At 40.0% G+C, this 24,341-nt stretch overlaps 1 protein-coding gene and 1 long non-coding RNA gene across 3 annotated transcripts; one reads left to right on the top strand and one right to left on the bottom strand.

Annotated features, from left to right (window-relative positions):
- The first annotated feature begins 4,216 nt into the window (after window positions 1–4,216).
- UBLCP1 (ubiquitin like domain containing CTD phosphatase 1) lies at window positions 4,217–16,924 on the top strand. 2 transcript variants are annotated; one of them, XM_054079282.1, is made up of 11 exons: window positions 4,217–4,282; window positions 6,640–6,833; window positions 7,235–7,326; window positions 7,741–7,826; window positions 7,918–8,033; window positions 9,133–9,231; window positions 10,200–10,237; window positions 12,450–12,548; window positions 12,989–13,105; window positions 14,443–14,570; window positions 15,902–16,924. In XM_054079282.1, the coding sequence occupies exons 2-11, from the start codon at window positions 6,680–6,682 to the stop codon at window positions 15,927–15,929; spliced, it is 957 nt and encodes a 318-aa protein (XP_053935257.1). In that variant the 5' UTR covers window positions 4,217–4,282; window positions 6,640–6,679; the 3' UTR covers window positions 15,930–16,924. The 2 variants fall into 2 exon arrangements, with proteins under 2 accessions (XP_053935257.1, XP_053935258.1); XM_054079283.1 differs by having other exon boundaries at window positions 4,227–4,282; window positions 6,643–6,833.
- Window positions 16,925–17,505: 581 nt separating this feature from the next.
- Window positions 17,506–23,296, bottom strand: LOC128853579 (uncharacterized). The gene is made up of 3 exons (XR_008452174.1): window positions 22,981–23,296; window positions 22,568–22,697; window positions 17,506–21,470 (listed from the first exon to the last, which is right to left on the bottom strand). It is a non-coding gene; the product is annotated as an uncharacterized LOC128853579 (long non-coding RNA).
- Between the last annotated feature and the right edge of the window lie 1,045 nt (window positions 23,297–24,341).

Below are 24,341 nucleotides of genomic sequence, written 5' to 3'. Positions count from 1 at the left end.
GGAAGGACATCGTATGCCTAAGGACAATAACATGGGCAGTTTATTTCAAGCTTTTTACAAGTCATTATTTCAAAAAATATTCACACATACCTATGTAGAAGCAAAGGAAAGTCTTAAGTAGATTAATAAAAGTTAAATAATGCAAAAATGAAGACTGCCTGTGAAACCTTATTTGGTGCCTCACGTGTATGCCTTACACTACTGGCAGACAGCCCCCAAAGTCTTTGTGTTCTCTTCTTGTAATTTTATCCCATTCGCTAAATGAAGGAACAAATAAACATTCATTCCTGCAGAAACACTTACCCAGACACAGGAATTAGCACAATAGCAACAGCTAGTGCATCTCTTTCTCTGACTCACCTATTCTCATCCAAAGCCCCATCTTAGAAATTCCCCTGCTTTTCCCTGTCTGTGACCCTATTTCCTATATTTCTCCCCCATCACTTAGCTTTTCATCAACCTTCATTTTCCCCTCCCATTCTCACTGCTTTTGAGAGCTCCTTCTAGCAGATCAGCTAGTTCCAGTTTCTCAATTTCATATTTCTTTTCACTCTCTTCAGGAATCCACTTCTGTAGTTTCTCTGATAATTATGTATCTCAAACGATTACTTATATTTTTACCACTTTCATTACACTGGAGTGCTGACTCCAAATAAAGAGCTGCTGTCATTTACAACATACCTAAAGCTAAGCCATACCAATCTCTGTGTTGAGAAGCCAGAGAGCTGATAGTGATGTAAGGAAAGTGATGAATCAGGTTTTGTTCAGCACACAAAAGCATCACAGTTCTCTCTCAAGATCTTTTGCCAGTGAGGCATAATCTAGAATACAAAGAATTGAAGTAAATAAAATAAAAATAACTGGGCTGAATAGTGGCAGAATAACAGTTGCATTCAGAAAGTGGAGAATCATATGGTATACTGGTACAAGCCTCTAGCGTTTATAGCATCTCACAGAGCCAACATTAAGTAATCCTGATTAAACTCCTGTAGGGAAACTATATCAATATTATTCTAACCTCCACTTCACTGATAAGGAAGCTGAGACAGAGACTTACTGTATTAGTGCTAACTTGAAAATGTGTTTCATTGCAAACTTGAGACATTTCCATGTCTCCAGCTGAGCTGCCAGCTACTAAAGCACATCACATTATTGAACACTGGAAATTCAGCTCCCGGTGTTTTGCCTGGAGTCACACAGTGACTCAGAATCAGAGCTCGCATTTAAACACCGCGTTTCTAGGGCACAGTGATGGCAGTGTCCAGAAAGCCATGCTGTCTATTGTATTACATTTAAGTGGCCATGAACAGCACAGAAGACTAGCACACACATATACACTGGGCTGGAACCATTTGGATGGTAGGGACTTGAAGAGTCTGACATTCTCAGTCATCACAGCTTTTACTGCTTGCTTAGAACAACAGAGAAAAGGGACTAGGAAAAAGTAATAAACAAGGAAGTATTGTACATAATAGTAAAAACATGAGAGGGGAGATAAAAAGCATAAAACAGATTAAGTGTAAAATACACTGGGTACCAAGCAGTGTTTTAAGGATTTTCCTATTCCTAGTAGAGAATATTGGCTCTGCTCTAGATTTTTTCCTAATGTGGGTTCAATTTAGAAGTGAGGTAAAGAGACTGGCACATATTCAAATGAGTTTTCTGAACCAAAAAGCAATTTGAAAAAAAAAGTTGCAAAACTTTGAAATCTGGGATGTTTGCCTATTTACAGCCTGCATCACGTTAACACCTGTGCTGACTCCCCACCATTAAAGTCACTGAAATGTAACAGTTATTTTCCCTCTCAGCCCTGCACTGTCATCACCTTAACTTTCTAACTCCTTAGGTCACATAGAGATGTGATCTAAACTTTCTCTTAATTCCCAAAGCATCCTTTTGAGCCTTCCACAGTTTTCAGCTTTAAACGATGATTTTAAAGGATTCTTACCTAGCATTCCCCAGAGTAACCACTGGGATTTTTTTCCTCTCTTACACGCAGCACGAGCAGCAATTTAGGAGACGAGCTCCCAGGCTTCGGTAGTTATGCACAGGAGCGTATTCCTCAAAACACTCAGCAATGCTTGCTGTGAACATGAGGTACTGGAAGGGAGCCAGCAGGCATCAATTTGACATGCAGTTACTTTTTTTATTTCACCCTGGAGCATCTCAGAATGCAGTGCACATCAAGGTGAAAGGGAACATGCATTTGCTTTAGAATTTCCTCACTGCTTTTCCTTTCTCCTTGCTCTGCAAGTTAACCACTGTGTAAATTCAGAGTGCAGCACCACAAAACAAACTCCTCAGTACAAAGAAAAGATTATGTTGCTTGGGCTCTGAATTGTAATTATATGGTCTTAATCAAATTACTTTACCACTTTGCACTTATTCAGGTTAGGATTTAGCACCACCATGCGTTTTCACAGCTAAGTAAAAGGACGGACTTATCTGTGCCATATGAATGCTATCAGGATCAGAGCATTTTTCAACAGTGCCTAGAGCACGGACACCCTAGTCACAGCTTAGCATATTAAAACACCAATATCACACCAGAAATTAAATATACATAAATATCTTTTCATATTATTCCTCACACATAAAATCTCAAACCCCAAACCCTACAGCCTCCTCTCCAAGACAGCTTTTTAAAAAACAACCAAAAAATAATAAAAAACATGTCAAAAAGATTACAAAGAGAGGTGATCACACTGTTTCTGATTTTTGTAGCCTAAATTTTTAAACAGGCCTGGAGGGTGCGTAGTTGTATGGCAGGGTGTGACTTTAATTACTCATTGCAGCTTTGGAAGCATTCTAGCACTACTGTAATGCACTGCCTCTGTGCAGAGGACAACTGTGTGTCATTAAAAGCAAAAGTAAACCCTTCCTGACTGGGATATATACATAATACCTCGTTTTACATACATTTACATGCAGTCAGGAGCTAAACTCGACATGAACAGTCACTACAGTAGTGTCCCATTTGTATCACTCTTTAGGAAAGCAAAGTGCTTTCCTGCTAAAACCTGAATGTAGAACAGAATTCAAAACATATATCCAGGCAGTAAATAAATTATATTCATATCCAGTCAGGAAAGAAACCAGGCTTCAACACAGTTTTTGTTCATATTGCACTTCATTGAGATTTGGACACACTAGGAATGGCTCTTAAAAGTTACAGCAGCCATTCTACAGAAACTTACACCTGGTGCACGGCTGCTTACCTCTGCTCTTTTGTTCCTTCCCCTACTTATCACCAAACAATAAAGAGAAAGAAAAATTATCTAATCTCTCTACAGTGCAAGACCTAAGATGACGGAAGACTGACACTTTCACTTCCTCCCTCAAATTTAACACCATCTCTACAGTGCTGAGGTGAACTGCTGTCTCTCTCATCCCCACTTGATTTCACACACATAAGAAACCAGACGTTATCGTAGAACAATTTTTTCCTTTAAACTACTTCTGCAAAGAACACCTGAGTGCAAAAGGCCACTTTCTGCAAAATACATTTTTTTCCTACATCTGTTGTGTATGCACAAAACCAGTGCAGCTGCAGCCAGTTCCCAAGAATCTCAACACCAGCCAAGAAATGACTCTGGAATCGATTCAACAGGCACAAAAAGATAATCATAGAATCACAGAATGGTTTGGGTTGGAAGGGACCTTAAAGTTCACGCAGTTCCAACCGCCCTGCCATGGGCAGGGACACTTCCCACTGGATCAGGCTGCTCAAAGCGCCATCCAACCTGGCCTGAAACTCTTCCAAGGATCGGGCAGCCACTTCGCTCGGCAACCTGTGCCAGCGCCTCACCACCCTCACATGAAAACACTTTAATCTAAATCTCCCTCTTTCAGAAAGTGCTCAGTCACGATCCCTGGGAACAGAGCGGTCTCCCTTCAGGGTTAGCAATGAAAGCGGCGCTGGTACCAACGGCTGCAGGTGGAAGTTGCCTCTCTGTGCTCCCCGGGCCGAGCTCTACTGGGGCCCCAGTGCTGCCCAGCCTGGCAGCGGGCGGTGAGGACTCCAGCTCCGTGCCCGCCGGGGATTCCACCTCCCGCCCTTTCCCGCGGGACACGAGCTCTCCCCTCGACGCGGAGAGGCTCCTCTCCCGAGTAGGAAAAGCGACAGCTCCCTCTCTCTCTCCCGCAACCCTGCACCCGCCCAGCCGCGCGCCCCTACCGGGCGGGAAACTCCACACATCCGGGCACTGCCCTCCCCTTCCGGTGGGCGCCACTTCCGCTTCCGGTGCGGCGGACCCGGGCCGGCGCCGGTCCTGTTGCCAGGGTGAGGGCCCGCATCGCGCTGTCAGGGGCGGGGAGCGGCAACGCCGGACCTCGCTGGGCTTTGCGGGGTTGCGATCGCGGGGCAGCGCTGAGGCCGGTCTTCACCGCGCCGGGGGGAGGCGGCAGCGGGGGCGGTCGCTTGTCTGGGCCGCTCGGTGCCCCCGTAGTGGCGGCCCGACAGCAGCGGGTGGGCTCCCCCCGTGTCGCTGCCGGGACGGGAGCGGCCTCCGGGTTCCAGCCCCGTTCCTCCACCTGTTGCGGTGCAGCAGGAAGCGCTGCGGTCCCGGCGCGTTCTGGGGTTTTTATGTTCTGGGTGAAACTTAAAGAGGTGGGTGTCTCCCTTCCAAATGTGCCGAGAAAAGTGGTGGAATGCGACAATTCCGTTATGACACCCCAGCTTTAGCGCTTTCACTTGACCCAGTGACCTCTCTTAGGCTCTCAGTGCTCCAAGGGGCTTGTAAGGCCTCTGAAAACGTGATTAACCAAAGCAAACTTCCATCCCTAAGCTTCAGATCCACCTAGTGTCGAGCTCTTATGGTAGAAACTTCAAAAATCCCTGTGACTTTCTCTGCCTCTAATCTATTTCCCTGTAATTGTTGATTCTGGTGTCCATGCTCAGTCCCCTTAGTGCTTTGGCATTGAAGAAAGGTGTCACGTTTCTGCCTGGCATTTCTGGCAGTGTTCATCTCAGCCAGACTGTAAGTCAGTAAAGACAGATGGTTGGTCAAGCGCTCAGATTTGGAGGGATGATCTTTCCATTTTAGTGCTGGACAGAGACTGGACAAGTTTTCTTACAGTTCTTGCCCTGTGTATTCTCTTGCAGAATGATTTTAGGAGTGTGGTACACGTGAGGAAACAAGCATTAAACTCTTCATTCTGTTAACTTAGTCTAAGGAATGTGGACAGGGATAATTTATGATAATGACATTATCAAAATTGTCCCTATGCAGCCTTAACCTCAGTTGAATTTCTTGGTGCTTCTAAGACCCCTTTTTCATGAGTCTTTCTCACAAGTTAATACTGGCTCCCTGTCTGATTTGGGGATATTTAGAGGGGAGAAAGAGAAAGGAAAAAATAAAGTTATGTGATACCAGTTTTCTTCAATTTGTTTTCAGGGCTCTTAGAGGGATAGCGTGGAAGTACAGTGGCTTGCTGAGACATAGTTTCCTCAATAAGCAGGTTGTATCAAGCCCTCTGTTTCTCATCTGAGCAATCACTTGTTTGTTCCTAATAGGCTGTGCTGTATAAATGAGAAACACTTTGTCTGAGAGAGGTGACCTTTGAGAAAATGATGTCAGAGAGGAAAAAGAATCAGGTGTTTGGATAGAGTTTTCGGAATTGCCAGACCTGTAGTTCTTGGTGTAACGTATTTCTTGAAGGTGGATAGCCTCATTTTTTTTCATAGGTCTACTCTCTCTCTTCCTTTTGAATATCAATCTTTTGAGGACAATCTCACCAGTGGTACAGAGGTCTTCTCTGCATCTCCTGACAGTCTGTAACAGCCTTTTCATACCTTTAAATCTCCTTGAGTCTCTGTTCCCAAGGTTTAACAGAAAAAACATGTTCTTCTCCCTTCTGCATAAAGCTAAAGACCTCATTTCTCTGCTGTGTTTAATGTAGGAGTAAACTGTTAAATAGAATTTATAAGTGATGCTGTGTAAATTAAAGATAGCATAATTATGGTTGTTTTGTCAGCACTGCAATGAAAGTGCAGTTCTTACAGTGTAATTGCTTTGTGTAGGTGTGTGTTTTGGCTTTGTTTTCAAACTCCTGCTTTGATATTGCTACAGTGAGACGTGACCTGGGGTGTGTGTTACTGTAGGTATTGCACAGCGAAACTGGTTAGGGAAATCCAACACTGAAAACAAAGTACTGGGCTCAGAACTGCTTTTAATGGTTTATGTATTTTAGGTATTTCTTACTTGCTGTTTTGTTGTTACTTATATAGAGATATCCACATCTGATTTGGTTGCATAATTGTTGCAGAGGACATTTCTGAGCTTCAAAATGACTTTTATGATACTGCAGTACTCTGCTTGTTGCTGGCTGTGCAGTGAACAGGCTGTACCTGCCCGGAATGCACAGCCAGCAACCATATGCTGGAGCAAACAGTGAATATGACATTGCTAAATACATTAAAGTGGAACTCAAAGCCCCAGTTTTAGCGCTGTCCTTTCTCCCTTAGTTTCACTGTTTTATCAACACATTTGTCATCTGCTCATGCAAAACAAACAGATCTTTGATGTACAATATAATAAAAAAATCAAAAATACTTCAAACAGACTGTATGTTTTGTCTTCTGAAAAGAACAATTCTCCTATTTCTCCCTTACATGATTGTCATTTTTATCTCCTGCAGCAGATTTTTCAGAAAATAATACTGAACATATGCTTCAAGGATGTCTCTCTCTCTCATAATAAAATGGGGTGGACAGGAGTATACGATAACCTCATTATCAGAAGAAGACACAGTGTTGGACCTGAAGCAGTCTCTTAAAGGCCTCACTGGAGTGTTACCAGAGCGTCAAAAGCTACTGGGACTTAAAATGAAGGGTAACTGTATTTACTATTTGTTGTGGATGTGCCTGAGATGTTTAAGGACGAATATCCTCTAAAGCCAGCCAGGATGTGTGTATTAACAAGGCATCTACCTCCCAGACCTAGCTTTTGAATGAACACAGAAATTTTATGCATCACTGGATATTGTTTATTATTGATACATCTACCTGGTCATTTTTAATGGCTGACATAGAAGTGTAGCAAATGTGTGTTAAAAAAATGTTAAATTGCTGCTAGCCCAGCAAGCAATGTGTGTGTATGGAGGAGAATAATACTGCTTGGGGTGTTCTGGTGTTTAACGGGTAGCTTATTTTGGTTAAGCATGAAATGCATTGACTTTTTTCTAAAGTCTCTCTACCCCAATGAAAGAAAGAAATTATCTGCTTGCATTATAGGCAAGCCTGCAGAGGATGACGTTAAGCTCGGAGCTCTCAAGTTGAAACCAAATACTAAAATCATGATGATGGGCACTCGTGAAGAGAGTTTGGTAAATATTTTACTTATAAGCTTAAACAGGAAAAAATGCTTGTCTGCCTCTTAATGATGAATATAAATTTCGAATAGTCCAGTAATAATTTGAAAAATGATAGCACGGTAGATTTCTGCTAGTGTTTATTTTTCTATGTAAAGTAAGCTTTCCTGTAGGACTCTGATAGCAGCATATTCATTAAATTCCTGTATTGTCCTGGACTTGAAGTACAAACCTGTTATTACAGTATTCAGTGATTCCCCAAATCTGAACGACCACCAGTGTACTTCAGTATTTTTTTCCACTAGTAAAGTGAAATAATTTTGGTTAAGTAGTGCTTTTTTCCTATAATGTGCAGTAGCAGAAACTCAATATCTGTTGTTATTTTCCTTTAGTGACCCTAGTTATCTTTTATTATTATTATTCCTCTAGGAAGACGTCCTTGGACCACCTCCTGATAATGATGATGTTGTCAATGACTTTGATATTGAAGAGGAAGTTGTGGAAGTAGAAAACAGGTTAGGAGTTTTAGCTATTAAAAACTAGTCCTGTTATGGAATGTACAGTGTGCATTTGAATTAACTGTAACTTTTTGCACTGTTACATTAGGGAAGAAAATCTACTTAAAATTTCCCGCAGAGTTAAAGAATACAAAGTGGAAATCTTAAATCCTCCCAGAGAAGGGAAAAAGCTGCTGGTGCTGGATGTCGATTATACACTATTTGGTGAGATTTTATGCAACTTGCAGTTTTTATTTGTTTAAGAGATTGGTTTATTTGCCAGTTCACATTTCTTGATTTTTGCTTTACAAATCTGCTTCAGTAACTTTGGTATGTGTTGTGCTGTGTAATTTCTGTTTTGTAACACTGTGCGGTCTTCCGCTCATGTTTTAAAAAGGCATTGGGCTTTGTAAGTATTGCATATTGTTGATTTTAGTGCAGCAACTATTTAATTTCTGCAGGAAGACATTAAAAAGTAGCAATTCAGTATTTTATCCAAGTAACCTTTGAGTCGACCAACCTGTGCCTTGGCCATCACAGAGGAAGACATTGTGAAATAATGTTCCCTATCTATACCTGATTGACTTCATTTTTGGGGAGGTATGGGAGTATAGCTTCAAATTTTATTTCCAGATCATTACTAAACATGCGGAAAAACATGTTTTACTTGACAATTTTGTCAGACTGGTTGTTTTGGAAGCCAGAATTTTCCTTCTAACTTAATTTTCTGGGATGCAGGTGTGTCATGGCAACTTGACTATAAAAGGTACATAATAGCTTGCCATATTCCTTTCCATTAGCTTTCCTTTTTGATGAAGGAAATGCGAAATCAAAATTCAACCTATTACTGATTTAAATTTTTTATTTAGAGGTTATCTCCTAGCACAATTTTACAGCAGTTTTCTAATTGGAACAGATAACATTTGCATGTCTGAAATAAGCTTGATGTATGTTCACAAAACCAAATGGACTAGGTTTGAAGAAACCTCTGTTTCATTTCTGGTCTGTTAGAAATTTGCTAAGGTGCACAGATGAACAGTTTGGCCTGACTCTTCAAAGATATTCAGACCACAGACCTCTGGTTTAAATATTAGCTAAACCCTCAAATACCTATATGGATCAACAGATAAACATCCCCTCTGCTTCTTCTCTCTGCCTTTAAAACAGAAATGGTAGTTTGCTATGAATTCATTCATTATTTTAAAGTGCCCCAGTGGTTCCCTTGTGAAATTCTTCAGGTCTTTGGATAGATAGGAGTCAGACTGAACTTTAGTAACAACTTAACATTTAACCATTAATTGCTTATCTTTTATATTCTTTTTAGATCACAGATCTTGTGCTGAAACTGGGGTAGAACTGATGAGGCCGTACCTTCATGAATTTCTGACATCTGCATATGAGGACTATGATATTGTAATTTGGTGTAAGTTTTATACTCAATACCTAAGATTTCATTGTAAATTGTCATTCAGATCAGAGACTCCAGCTGGGAGGGGTTTATGTTGTTTTTTAGTGTGAATCACAAGGTCTAAACCGATATGTGAAAGCTTAGCTGTAAAACATTCATCAGGGATGTTCACATACCTGTTAGAGGTGTTTCAGAGAAATAGTAATTCTTACTGGAAAAAACACCACCTGTTGCTGACATGAATGGATCTAATCACAGTATAAAGCTCAGCATGGCTTTACTGAGTCTTACTTTGTACAAAGAACTGCTTGAATTAAGAAAAAAAAAGTGTAATCAACATTCAAACACTGTTTAATAGCCATCTTTACAAATGATCTCAATCCAGACAGTAAGTAGTAAACTGAACCAAACTTTCCTGTCTACAGGGATTTGTCTTTGCATGCTGTTTCCCTTCCTGTCTGACAGCTGGAGGACAGACGTTAGCCAGTGCAGGGTTTGAACTATATTAAAATTGTATTACTAAATATAGTTTCTATAGTTCGGAACAATGTGTCTACATATTCTTACTTCAGTGGGTAATGTTGACATTTTGTCTTTCCAAGGCCTTGTATATTCTTATGGTTACTTCCAGGAGAAAATCCTGCAAAGGCAATGTGGTTCCTCGAAGCAGGTGTCACCTACCTCTTGTGGTCCTGCAGACTATAGTTCAGTAACAGCTGATCTAGAAAACGGTTTAAACACATGCGATGCTTTGTCTAGCTGTTCATTGGAAAAGTAATCTTTTCCAAATAAAAATAAACTTCCATGAAAAAAGACTGTCTTCAAGGCAGTGAATCCTACAAGCTGTAACAAGGATGGATCTTTCTGAAATGAAATTTTGTATAAAAATTTTATAAGTTCAATAAACAATTTCTTGGCTTGTTTCTTTTTTTTAGCTGTCGATGATTTACGTTGATGTTTCTGTTTTCTCCCTTTTGTTTCAGCTGCCACTAATATGAAGTGGATTGAAGCTAAAATGAAAGTAAGTTTTCCTGAAAATGTGTAATTTCTTTCTAGTCTGGCTAACTGTTCATATAGCTGGACTCATGCTCAGCATTGTAGCAAGGGTTAGCAACTGCGGAGGTTGTATGAATCAAAACCTGAGTTTTTAAAGTCTTCATAATCACTTTAAATTGTCTTTGTCACATAACTAGATTAAATCTAATTTTAGAATTCCACACAAACTATCAGTATTAGGTACTAAATTTAGCAGAACTAAACATAAGTCAGTATGCTGAAACTTAGATTAGTCACGCAGCCTTCACAGTTGCTTTCATGTTACTTCTAATTATAGAATTCTAGTCTTGAAGCATAATATCTTTCATTTTTAAAGGACTGGACAGAGTGGCATGCTGGAGTAGGTTATCAAGAGGAAGCTCTTTCCTTGTTTATCTTGTACCTTTTGCAGCTGTGTGGTTCTGTTGCTTCCTTTGCCCTATTAAAATACTCCTAAGAGCTCTTCTTTCAATCCTAGTTTGTTCCATACCTAAATCAGGCAACTAGCCAGTTGTGCACAGCTGACCTGGTGGTAAATGCATTTACAGTCAGGCTTAGCTGTAAATCCAATGAGCTCACTGAGAATTGCTGTATGTTTGGTTGGTAGGGTTTTTTGTGCTTGTTTCCTTTTCAAGGAAAAGCATTTGTATCTCCACTCTTTCTAATAGACTAACTATTTTTTTTTTTTAGGTTTTAACAGAGCAAAGCACATTTTCCAGTGTTCTTTTCCTCAAAATAATGACTTGCTACAATTTTTCTAAACAAATAAAAGTGCCTCAGAGTGATCTCAGAAATGAGCACCTTTAATCAGAATTATGAAGTAGAATTAGCACAAGCAAAATCAGTGTTGGCCCTTGCAAACATTGCACTTCTTGTGGCAGTGTTACATCACTGTTTACGTTCCGTCTGTCACTGTAGTGCTAGGACTCAATCTTGTGGAAAACCGTTGTTCAAAACCAGGCTGTTTACCCTGCACTGGTCACCTCTACATTTCTAGGTTGCCATTCCAGCCCTTTCATATGTTAGTCACCACCTCTCTGTAGCTACTCCAGGATCTTGCTCGGTTAAGATTCCTACCACTAGATACCAACTGCTGTTTCTCCTTACACTGAAGGCACCAGGGCTGCTTACTTCTAAAAGTTTCACTCTTTGTCAGGCAATGATGGTCCCAGCAATACTTGGCATTAAAGTTCTTGTTTTAAGTTACAAAGCAGGAACAGCATTAAAGAGAAGGGAGTATCAGATAACAAAGTTTAATCTCTCATTTACCATCTACGTATGCCTGGAATTTAAGCGGTCTAGAACAGCTAGTTTTTTTAGTGTAATGATACTGACCCAGGTGGGTCAGATTGCAAGATTCACTTTTTCATAGAAAAGCAAATCAGTTAAGTGTGGCTGAATATTTGCAAGAGAGCTCTTTCAGCGGATATCTTCTGCTTGTTACATAACTTTGCACATTACTGCTGTTGCATACACCAGAAATTGTCAGCAGTATCTATGTTATAACGTGTTAGCAGATTCTACTGTTACTTTTCAGTTTTGTAAAGGATTTGAAATGGAAGTGATGCTCTCTCATCTAGTCAAAGTTTTTTTTATTTCTAAAAGGGATATTTTCCTTCAAGTCTTTATTTCAGGAGTTATCAAATCTTTAACATGCCAACTGACAGATTTCTGACTAACCCTGGCTATCTTGGACATGTGTAGGAGGAAAGGGTAACAATGAACTGTTACCATATATTTCATCTTCGATTGGGCTGTGCTGTTCTGCAACTTACTGGAAGGAACAAATAGCAGACACTACACAATCACTGTCCTTGCTATAGATACTGATCAAAGTTGGGGCCTGTAGAACTTGTAAAAGATTTTGCATGAAGGTATGGGCAAGACATCTCTGTATTGTGCCTTTTCTGCAAAATTGCTTTGATTTTACACTGACATCAGTTGAGTTTCTGATGGGAAACACTGCAAAAATAAATTCCTATCAGTTTTTTTTCTCCTTGTAGAATGGTGTCATTTTATGATTCTCATTAGATAAGAAAATTTACTCCTCACCCCAGATATCTATTTTTAGTGTGCCTCTGGTAATCCTTAGCAGCTCACCCTTTGACAAACAATGTATTATAGTTGTGGCTCGAGTTGTACAGCAGTAAAGCTGTCGTAATTAGAAACTTATTTAATAATAAGTCTTTGTAATACAGGAACTTGGTGTGAGTACCAATGCAAACTACAAGATAACTTTCATGTTGGACAGTGCTGCCATGATAACAGTGCACACTCCTAGAAGAGGACTAATAGATGTAAGTATTTTTTCCTGATCTTTTTCTACATTCAGCTGACGTATTATCATACCCCTTTGCAATATTCAACAATAAAGTTATGCTGGAGATATGCAAGAAAACTATAAGAATCTTGGAAGCATAGATTTTTTTTCTACTGAAATTCTCTTATAATGTTTTATTTTTAAGTGGTGCATTTGGATGACATATCTATCATTTGATTTGAAAGCAAACTATTGCAAAAAAATTAATACCAACGGAAAGGTTTTGTTTAGTGTTGAGAGTATTTAGTATGTTACACTATTTCACATATCTTCCCTTGTTAAAGCCCAACTACCTGCTAATTTTTCAGCAAAGGAATATAAGTGTCTATTTGAATTTGAATTCAAGTTCCCATAGAGTGATATTTTCATCTTCATATAATCTGGTTTACAGCAGGTACCTACTATTTATTTTTGCAGGTGAAGCCTCTTGGTGTTATCTGGGGAAAATTTTCAGAATATTATAGCAAAAAAAATACTATTATGTTTGATGATATTGGCAGAAACTTCTTAATGAATCCACAAAATGGACTGAAGGTAATTTTAACTTCAATTTTCATTTTTTTTTTCAATTTTCATACTGTTTTTTATACTTCAGATAGTACTTTCTACTACTTCTTTTCTGTATCGTAAAGAAAGGCTATTTTTAACTAGCAAAGATGCATATTTTATAATATTTTTTTGTTTAGATTGCCATTTGTCTGGACTAATATTTCCCTTGTAGTAGTATTAAATAAGCTTTGCTTCACTACTAAACGACCTTTTAAGAGACGATCAAAATCAATGAAATTGTGATTTCAAGCTGAGCACTGCTAACAGGCACCATTGAAACATATGATGTTCTATCTCAAGAGTAGCGATATTCAGAAAATAAAGTAACAAGTGCTTGTACTTCATGGTAGTATGCCAGTGTAATAGCAAGTGTTCTGTTCTGGGAAATAATGAATTCCTTGAGCCATTTTGACTGCAGAACAGCAAATATTTCATTTTATAAATTTGCCAACCAGTTCGTGCACCATTATCACTGCTGGTTCTGAGTAAGAAGAATCCAACTTAAATTTCTACTTGTGTATGATGGGACAGCAGTATGGTACTAAAAGAACTCTACTAAGTTTCTTCAAAAGAAGAAGATTAAATGCAGTAATCAAAGATGATATTTCTTTGAAAAATATCTGTAATATGAAGGGGATAACAATGGATGACATCTAGCAAGATGATGTCAATTGGAACTGTACAGTGTTAGGAGAATCAGGAATAGCAAAGATATTGGAAGAGAATAATTCAGAGAGCTCCTTTTAGATTTGAAAGATGTTTGTCAAAATGTTGTTAACAAAGCTGCAGACAAGAACGTTGAATCACTAAAACAAGGGACAGGTGTAATGTATTCCGAGCTTAAAGCAGTTGTCAGATAAGCTTCGTTTCTGACATGTCTTTTCACAGAAGCTATGAATGTAGTCAAGTGCTTTTTGTTGGAAAAAAACATCTGTGTGATGCCACACAACTCATAAAGCAGAGCTGAAAACCACTCATGTCTCCTGCAAAAGTATCTATGAAATCATATTAGAAAACATGGCAGTCCATTCTGGTTCATTTTATCATTCTGTCTGACTGGAAGGGGAAGAACTCCAAGACAAAACAGATTTCTTCCTGTTGGGCACAAGGCAAAAGCCCTACCATCCAGTTTGCACGAATAACAAGACAAATTGGATGTAGTTACATTAATGGAAGAGGTTTTTCTTGCCCTTATGGAAGAGAAGTTATAACTTGGCATAGTACTGAAAATATATTTTAATTAGGTGATAAATGATAGAGAATTGGAAGCATTTTTCTTACTTTGAGCAAATAAGTATACCCTGTTTATTTATTTTGTATAGATAAGGCCTTTTATGAAAGCACATTTAAATCGGGATAAAGACAAGGAGCTTCTAAAGCTCACTCAATACCTCAAAGAAATAGCAAAATTAGATGACTTTTTGGAGCTGAATCACAAACATTGGGAAAGGTAAGAACAAAATCAAAATTCTTTCTTCCTTCTGTCCCTGACCCCACTGTGTTTTGCCTGAGGTTGTACAAAGACTGGAAACAACTGAGCTCACGAACTTTGACATCACTTAAAGTTATGAAGGTCCTTTAGTTTCGATAGGATTTTAGTAAATTTGCTTTCCCAAAATGGTAAGATTTTGACAAGACAAACCTTTATTTCATACTTCTCTAGAATGTAGGACACTGATTTTATTCAGTGAAGCAGTTATGCTTCCTAAAAGGATAAGAATTTTTGAAGGAACTTGGTCCCTGGAAGTCTCCCTCTTTCACCCCTGCAAAGTTGGGCTATCAGTTCAGATCTCAGCTCTTTTTTTTTTTTTGAGACAGCTTTTCTGGCAGTTGCTTCAGAGGTCTGAGGTGTTACAGTGTGGTTCTCAGACACTATCCAAATTTTGTGGTGTTATGGTATTCATCAGCTCTGTGTTAGTAATTTACTGTTATGAATGAGAGTTTTCCAAATGCTTAGGACACCAGTCAGCATCCTAATTCTTGCTAGAGAATAATTAATTAAAGTGCTTAGGCAAAATTCTTCTTAATGGTTTTATGCAACAGCATGAACTTTCAATATATGTGGGAAAAAAGAGCATGCAATATGCTATTGGAAACACACTTATTCAGCCTTGCAAGCTTAGTATATTTTTCTTTCTTGTTTCTGATTAGAACGGAAAGTTAAATGTTAAGTCTTAAAAGCAGCGGAATTCACTGGATATTTCACAGTGTCAGTTGGATTATTTATTTTTTTTAAAGTATTCACAAAGATTTCAATGTCCCCTTCTAGCTAGATTGCTCTAGCTGCAGTGATAAGAGAACTATCAGATCAGATAACAAGCATTTTAGAGTAACTCGGATTATGAAAAGAAGCCAGGAGTGTTCTTTTCAGGTTATGCTGGATAACTGTTCATTAAAGTCTTGAATTCATTTGAAGGAGTGCCATATCTCATTGGCCTTTTTATCTTAAAGGATGTAATAGCTACTTTTCCAGCTGATGGAATTTTCAACATCTTGGAATAAAAGATGTTTCCACTTCCTTCCTCCCTTTTGTTTAGAAAGCTACAGAGTCCAGCTAAGAATATGATTTTTAATTACTGTAAGGTCACCTATCATGGAATTGAAAGAATGTTGAAATAAAATAAAATAATTAGCATTGATCACATTTCTAACTTTTCATTATCAATAGGGGGATTGCTAGTGAGAAAAGAATCAGATTCATACTTTGACTTTATAAAAGGTACTAGATATGTTTTTGTCTACCTCTTATGTTGTGAAAAACTGTCCTTTTGTTTCCTTCAGGTATCTTTCAAAGAAGCAAGGACAATAATGCCGATAAAGTTGTGTGGCACTGAATTGAAGGGAACATAATTAAGATCATTGGACTTTTCCTTGCTTTTATGCTAGAGTATAATAGTGCTGGACACTGGATCCAATGCCAGAACGACTGCTATGCTTGGTCTTCCAGTTGGTTGGTTGTGGGGTTTTTGTAAAAGATCACAGCAATAAGCTCAAAGTGGGAGAAACAAGTCAGTTACTTTTTTCTTGCATTCAGTTCTGGTGTTACTACTTAAAATACTTTCCTCTCCTTTGCTGCTGAAGTACAACCATAACCATTAAAGACCAAAACCATTCTGAAACTAGAAAAAAATATTTAGACCAAAAAAAGTTGAGTAAGGAGCCAACCTTGGCAGTGTATGAATTGTATAAGCCCTCTATATTCCCTCCATCTTTAGAAACAGTCTCCCTCTCCCATTCCAGTATTTAAGTCTATAAAATTACAAGTTGTCTAAGTTTGGTATGTATTAGTATGTCAGTGTTTCTCTGTGCAAGACAGTAAGATGGGAAAGTACCACCTCTGTGGCCCATTTACCCCAATGTGTGAACTTGTACTATAAAGCAGTGTTTACTGGAAAACAAAAGATTAAGTTTGGGGGAGAGAAACCCACCTTTATTTGGTAAGTGAAAAGCAGTCTGCACGAAAATTCTCATGTGTCAGGTAAAGGGTTTAAACCTCAGCTGGGAAAGTCACATTCCTAACAAAGCATGAACAAAACCCTTGTTCTCTTCTAGCTAAATCTTGTCAAAGTGCAAACACTGTGTTTAAATACAATATTCAGCCATACTGTTCTTAAAATATCATTTACTTGCGCTGCTTACGCCTGCACTATAGAAGTGTGATGTGACTGCTGTTTGGCATTACCAACACTTGTGCATTATGCAGTTCATGTATTTGAAAGAAGACTGACCCTTTCAAATAAAAATGGTATATATTGTTCTAAGGAACTATAGCAGTTGTGTAAATAATAAATACCTTTTTCATAATGTGTGTCCTGTGCTATCCTAAATGTCTAGTTTGTATAATAGAGAAGCCATCGATAATCTCATTTTGGGGGCTTTATGAGGGGTGTTTCTTTGGATCCCAGAGACACCAGTTTTGCATCAAGTAGTTAAGTAAGGGACTGGTACGTGCTGCTGCGGATTAGGGCAGTGGTGTTGAATAGCAGAACGCCTAGCTGCGCAGGAAAGGAGCCTTGACAGCAAATGTCAGCGCGTCAGAACAGCAGACACAAATGAGCTGTTAAAATGAGCATGTTAGGCTCCGGCTCAATGACCTGTCAGAAAATATACAGTTTCTTATCCACTATTCTTTATGGTTTAGTGCCAACCCAAGCTGTGTTTTAAACTAGCAAACCAGAAACCTGAGACAAAAATCTTTGGTTGAGGTAAGTAGGGAGGGTGAATTTTTGAAGTTCTGTCTCCTAGAGCCGATTTTTCAGTCGGGAGGCTGACTTACTCACATATGTACAGTGCAGATATCACCCCTGAGGTTAGAACAGCAATCCTTTACCCAGAAAGGCTGCAGTAGCACAGGTACTAGAATATAGAACTGGAATATGGCGTATTGGAATACTTTTATATTTAAATAATTGAAAGAAGATCAAGGCATCGCACGTGAATCACCTGTAGAGTTTATTAGCGAGCTAGACAGAAAAATGAACCAAGGGAATGTATTTAAACATGTGCCCATAACTTTTTGCCTAAAGTTGGCACACAAACAGAAGTTTGTGTTGAACAAGCAATACTGTTTTCTTGTACTTTACACAAGGTACCTTTAAAAATAAATCTTGGGTTTTATTTTTTTTAATTATTATTATTTCAGTGGCACTGGGATTTCATCCCAGAATTTTAAAGCATTTCCTGCTCTGAAGTAGGTGCGCGCTCCCCTTTCAAATGTATAAGCTGAGCTGGAATAAGAGAGCGTGATCTCAGTTTGACAGTAACACATAGCTGTTGCTGACAAGTCATTGTGTCTACTATGACTAATGCTGTTTCCCTTGTCATATTTTATATTTGAAGATGAGTCTTGCAATTTTATTTTATTGGGGTTTTTTTGCAAAATAAGGTTGTGTGTTGTAATGGCTCCTCCTGAAAATGCTGCAGTGATCTCCTTGGCTGAGACATGATTGAGAGTTACAAAATCATGAAGCTGTGGATAAGGCAAGCACAAAACTGGTGGCCACCAAATCCCACAATACTAGAATGAGCAGTCACTCATACAAATGGGAGTGGCTTAAAATAATTTAGAGCAGAAGATCTGGAATTTGTTGTCACAGTTTGTTATAGAGGCAGGTGGCATCAGCAGTTTGGAATGAGTTAGACAACTTCACGAACAAGCCTAAACTCAGATGCTAAAGGGAATAGGCTGGGAAGCTCCAAAATCCTTAGTACAAGAATTGCAGGTGCTTAGGAAGATGCAGGTGGGTCACACGCAGTGACCAAGCCTGCATGCTCCTCTTTACCCACTGTTGGGTGGAACTTCAGCCAAAGCAGTGCAGCTTTGTTTGTACTTCATGACTCTTCTGGACTACACAAGCAATGCGATTCTGTGCCAAACTACCAGAGTTTGGTATAACTGCAAGGATAAATGGCTACTTGTCTGCAATATAGATAGGAAAGATAGTTCTGATCTACTTGTACTGCCAAATTGTAGTTGAGCCTTGGGAATAACTATCAATAGCAAAGCTTTAATACCTTGTCCTCTGTTAACATTTAGTTAATTCTTGCATTATATTGAGGTCCCTGAGAAGTATTTGATCAATGGCTTTCACAATCTCCATTAAAAGAAATAGCATTAAACCATAACGAAAGAAGGATTGCATGGCTTAATTCTAGAACTCATAATTAACTATTCTGCAAAACTATTCTGGAAAAGCATTAAATGGAGTTTGAAATAGTCCAAATATTTTTATGCATCAGAGACTGTATGGACTCCTAGTACATGTCAAATATTTTATATGTTGTTCTGTCTGATTATTCATACCAGAAGAGACAGTCCATTCAAAAATGAAGTTATTTCTGTAAGCTCTGGATATCTGACAACTCTAATGCCTCACTGTGGCATGAATGCTCATCACTGGAGGAACATGGTGTGACAGCTGAAGCCAAGAACTGAACTGCAAATTCAGCTCCACAAATCCTGCTGCATAACTGTGAAATCTACAGCCAGTTGCCAGTTTTTATTCCTGACTTGACATGCAACTGACAGCAAGTGGATGCCAAAGGGTTTAAGACAATTTTCCACTCTGTCTGTTCGGGATGTATTTAAGACTGATGAGAGAAGTGCTGAGCACTGTCTTTCTACCCATAAGTGGAAACCTAGGTAAAAACTGTGTTTCAGAGGGCAAAGAAAAGTAAGCTGTTCTGGTTCTCTGGTTCATTACAGCTGTTTAAAGCCAGAAATGCTGGTTGAAGAGGTGGTGTAGGGCAGAATCCTCTGATATTTCACTATTGACATTGCAGCAGTCACATCAGGTGCTGGCTGGTATCAGCATGGGCAACCACTGCACCCAGTGCAGGTGATGAAGTGTTTTGATTGGGGAATTGATGGAGAAAGATTTCAGTGAAACACTGAGGGAGAGAATTAAAGGACTAGAAAAGCACTGTTCTATGCTGGAGAAGGCAAGGTGCAACTTTCAAATGTTATTATTTTCTCATGCAAGAAATATTAGCAATATCTTGTGACAGCCATAAGTTACCAGAGTGCTGTAGCAACATCTGTGCTCTGAAAGGGCTCTTCAGCAATCGGGACATGGTTCAGGTGTAAGTGACTCAAAAGGTTCTGAATTGCCACATGGAGAGAGATTAATGATTCCAGCTTGGTTAGATTCTCCTAGAGAATGGCAAGAAAAGCCTGTGGTGCCTTACAGTGCCAAGTTTGACTCTCCAGACTTCTGGCCACCCTGCCCAGGACCACACTGTCCATTCCTGGGCTTTATTTCCCAGTACAGCTGTATTATCCACTGCAGATGCCCTACACTGCAATCCCCTGTTATCTTTTAGATCCCTGATAATCACAAGAGACCTCAACCTCACCATTCACACATCAGCCCTTTTCTGATGGTGTTTTATAATAGAGGATTTCAAAATGAACTATTTATATACTGATGAGCTTTCTCAGACATCCCTGAGCTTCTTTGTTTATGCTTGTTTATGAAGCTTGCTCATCTCTAGAGATCCTTTGATGCTGCTTTGATACTGTGAGCACTTGGATGCTCATTTAGTTCTCAGGAGCCTGTGCAGAACTTGGCATGTTTCCTTGCCTCACGCAGATAGATACAAAACCGTGTCCTTAATTTCTATATCACTTCTAGCAAGTAATTTTCCCACCAATTCATTTGCTATTAAGAAATAACGGGTACAAGTCAAAGGGAGCTTGTTCTCAAACTGCATTATGCTCTTGGCACTACGGGTGGGGTGGTGAGCACAGCAAAGTGCATTGGTAACACTTAAGCAAGAGTTGAGGGTCTTTTTCAGCTGCGTAGGTGGGATTACACACCCACTCTGCTCACATAACACCATTTTCAAGGTGTTAATGTATCAGAAAAGAGCAACTCTTACTTTCACCATGGCAGGGGCCACGGTGGGCTGCAGGTCCTGTGTGCGAGGGGACTGGGTGACCCAGAGCAGAGCCTACACAGTCGCTGTGACCGGTCACAGACTGCTCGGCACGAGTGGCTGATTCACAGGCTGTTCAGAAAAGTTGCTTCAATTGTTTCATTGGAGGGGAATGTCCACAGATTAATAAAAAATTGAACAAGATCTGCTTTAACACTCAAAGTTATGTTTCTAAGCATGTACTTCTAGTAATACTGCAGTTAAAGCCTCCTTCCTGTCTTTTTCCTGTTCTCTAGGATTTTTCCCTCATTTCTTAAAAGCGCCTTAGAGTAGATGTATATTATGTCTCTCGGTTTGTGCTTTATCAGCGCAGCGGACTCCAAATGCTCCATAGAAGGCAGTGTGCTGTGGTACTGTAATGATTGTGTGCTTTAATGAGCTTTGTACATTATTGACACGTGAGCCAACACAGGTAGGATGCAGGAATAGCCTCAAAGCATGGATGAAATGCAAAGGGTTATTTCCATTACCTCCTGAACAGGGGGATCTCCAAAGCAATACCAAGGCAGAGGCCCCTAAGTGGGAACAGTGGCTCTGCAGGGCTCCATTCTTGCTAGACAGAACAATACCAAACCTCCTGGATTTGCCCATGGATCGGGGATTCACACAGGCATCAGTTTCTACAGTGTTTTGATCTTCCCTACAGCCGGGCAGGAATCTCAAGGATGTTTACTAGGGTGCCTCTGAGTTTGTCACAGGTCTGTGTTACCTAAACACAAAGGTTGTACTCCTCAAGCACACAAGACTAAGCAATGATTAGTACCATGTCAGTGTTTCTCTACATCCCAGCTGCAAGTCAGTTGAGCGTGTCTGCAATCCTCCTTATCAATCTTCTGTTATATTCCCACAATGTGTTATAAGCCAAAAGCATCAAACTATCTTCCTAAGGCATTTTCCCCAAGTATGGGTCACACTGGAAGAATAAATGGTGGTACAAGAATAATGCTTATTTAACAAATGCTAGTAAAACTTGGCGATACCCTGCTTCCAAGGGCAAGGCGAGATGGCTGTGGAATTGCATTGTGCAGGGTTTAATGATTCTTTACTCTGCCTCCTATATTCAGTCCACATTTTATGCTGTACATGGGTAGTTGACTTTTGAGAGTAGTGAAAACTGCAAGCACCGGTTTAGGGGGTGAGCATGAGCAGAATTTCAAGCACATGTTTAAAAGTACAGCTGGTGCCAGTCTGATTTGTGCATCCCTCTACCAGCCTAATGATGGATATTCCTTGAATCAGGACTAAAATTCACACATTTTTGGAAAACTGTATTATAACTGCCTTGGAGTGGAAAATTAAGGTTTTTGTAAAAAAAATTTGATTAATCCCTTATAGATGTGTCTAGACATAACAGGTGTGTTGTAAAGCCTGTTTCTATAACAAAGGGTAACAAACTAATGTGTCTAACACTTGACAAGAGAGAAAATCTGTTTCAAATACAGGTGGGTTTGTAATTACATCTCAGCAATATCCCCACCTCCAAAAATAGTAAATGAGTTTAATATCTTCTGAATGTGTTGATCTAAACTACTTAATTTTGAATTTAGTGAGTAGCTGCAGATGGAATAAAGTGGGCAAATAACTGATTTCTGATTTCTTTAATCAGAAATTTCTTTAAACAGAATAAAAAATATTGCGTTTTGTATGTGCATTTCTACCATTAATGAGTCTTAAATTTTAAGAATTTAGGTAACAAAGTGGGGGTTTTCCTTTAATCTGATGCGATTGGTTTGGTTATCAAGCAACCCCCTGAAGAGATATTTACTTTAGATAGACCAAAACTGAGTAAATTTGGTTAGATTTAGTTCTACAACTAGTAAACTATATAATATATGATTTTATAGAACTGAAATGCACCCATGCAGCATTGACCTGGTAAAGCTCTCACCGATAAAGCTGAATTCACAGCGTGATGCTCACTCATTACAACAATCCCTGACCAAAGTATATAACAGATTGTCTGTTTTTAAACGTAGAGGTACTATAAAATAAATGTCCAGTTAAACTTACATGACTGATGCAGAACCATTCGTTACTCTCCAGTGCATGGGAAACTGTGTTGAAGCGCCCATGCCGAGGGCCCCACAGTTCAGTGATGGTCCAGATGCCTCACCTGGGTGCTGGAAGCCTCCCTGCACAGCTGGGGATCAGAGATAAGGATGAGTTAGGGAGAGAGCAGCAGGGAGAAATGCTTGTCCTCATCTCTACTCGCCCTGCAGTTAACCCAGCACATTGCATGCAGAGGTTACAGGCAGCCAGGGAGATGAAAACATCAAAAGGAACAGTAGATCTTGTGAGATTAACATGTAAAATCCCTTAATGGGTGTGTAGGCAACACAGGTAATTACAGACCCACAGAACATGACTCAGACAAGTACAGGACAATTCCAGAAACGATGAAAGGAAAAACCTCACAGCATTACCTCCAAAGAAACTCAAATCAAGCCAGAGAGCAGTAACAGGACTAGATTATCAGACTATTTAGGTGGTAAGCAGGACAAACAGACTTATGAGCAGTTTGCAGCACCAATCAATCTTTCACAAGGATCAGTTAAGCTTTACACCCCTCTCCTGCCTTGCCTTTCCAGCAGGTTGAGCAGAAGCCTTGGGCTAGGCATGGAACAAGCACGGTACAAAGTGCTAAAGGCTAGGAAGGAAAGCAGACAGCAGCTTTTGAGCTAAAGCTTCTGCCAAAGCCAATTAACACGCAATGGCTGGATTGCACCAGCTTTACAGGGGCAGGAGATAGCACAGAGTGACCTTATCTCACCTAGCAGGCACAGCACTGGGGCAGGGTGTTTGTGCAGCCAAAGTGTTAGATAGTCTCCAGCCCTACAACGAGAGCCTTGCAGCAAGTGTATTTGCTCAAACCATTCTATAACCCATGGATCAATGCTGTTTCTTCTGTTTCTAAGTTGCAATGAAGCACAGGCGCAACGAGGCTTCAATAACACAAACACATGTGCCCTGAAAGCAGCAGAGCAAGGCTGGAGGGGTGTCTGTGGGTCCATACTGTCCTGCCTCCCCTCAGCCCCTGCTCATGCCACAGGGATGCCACAGCTGGGCAGAGAGGTCCCTACCCACAGTCATGTCCTAAAACAGTGCACCCTGGACTCCGGTCTTCCCATGACCTTCATGTCTGCTTTCATCCATATGCCTGGTGCCCAAGACCTTCTCCTATTGCTAGAGAAAGGCCACGGCCACAAAACCCCTAGGGCTGATTCGGCAGGAAGGCTTTAGCTTATTTTTATTCCCAGTCTCAGCATTGGGCACAACGGCTGCCCTTTACCTTTAGAACAGAAAATGCAGCAAAACCCTTTGAGGTCACCATTCCCTGGGAGGTCAGCGAGTCTCTCACTGTCCCAAGCAGCCCAGCTTTCCTGCTTGCTGGCACAGTGCTTTACTCCGAGGCTGCTCCTCTACCCTAGACATCCTCTCACTGACCCCATAGCTGTCCTTTTTTAAACAAGAAGGCCCCACAGTCCTCTCTGCTTCTCACATTTCCATCACCTCTCCAGCAGCCGGGACAGAGCCACAGCACAGCAGAGGAGCTCAAGTGCTTTTCACTTCATTCTTATTAACAAACCATCATCACTCAAGATTATTCATTTGCTAAGAGCAGGGGTTAAGGCTTGTCTCTAATTACACCTTGTCAGCCTCCTCTCAGCAGCACGGATCTGCTTTGGAGGGGAGGTTTCACTGACAGAATGTTTGAACTGCATGCAGGTTGGCTCAGCTAACCTTCACTGCCCCAAGAGGCTCAACTTACTGAATTTAACTCAAT

The sequence above is a fragment of the Cuculus canorus genome, chromosome 14, assembly GCF_017976375.1.
Source record: "Cuculus canorus isolate bCucCan1 chromosome 14, bCucCan1.pri, whole genome shotgun sequence".
Lineage (NCBI taxonomy): Eukaryota > Metazoa > Chordata > Aves > Cuculiformes > Cuculidae > Cuculus > Cuculus canorus.
This window is presented reverse-complemented; position numbering and strand designations above follow the sequence as displayed.

What these genes read in the sequence shown, in the direction of transcription:
- UBLCP1 (XM_054079282.1), top strand. Translation starts at nt 6,680, where the DNA reads ATGTCTCTCTCTCTCATAATAAAATGGGGTGGACAGGAGTATACGATA. An exon ending in TGTCGATTATACACTATTTG is followed by an intron (nt 8,034 to 9,132) that starts GTGAGATTTTAT and finishes TATTCTTTTTAG; the next exon opens with ATCACAGATCTTGTGCTGAA. An exon ending in ATCCACAAAATGGACTGAAG is followed by an intron (nt 13,106 to 14,442) that starts GTAATTTTAACT and finishes TATTTTGTATAG; the next exon opens with ATAAGGCCTTTTATGAAAGC.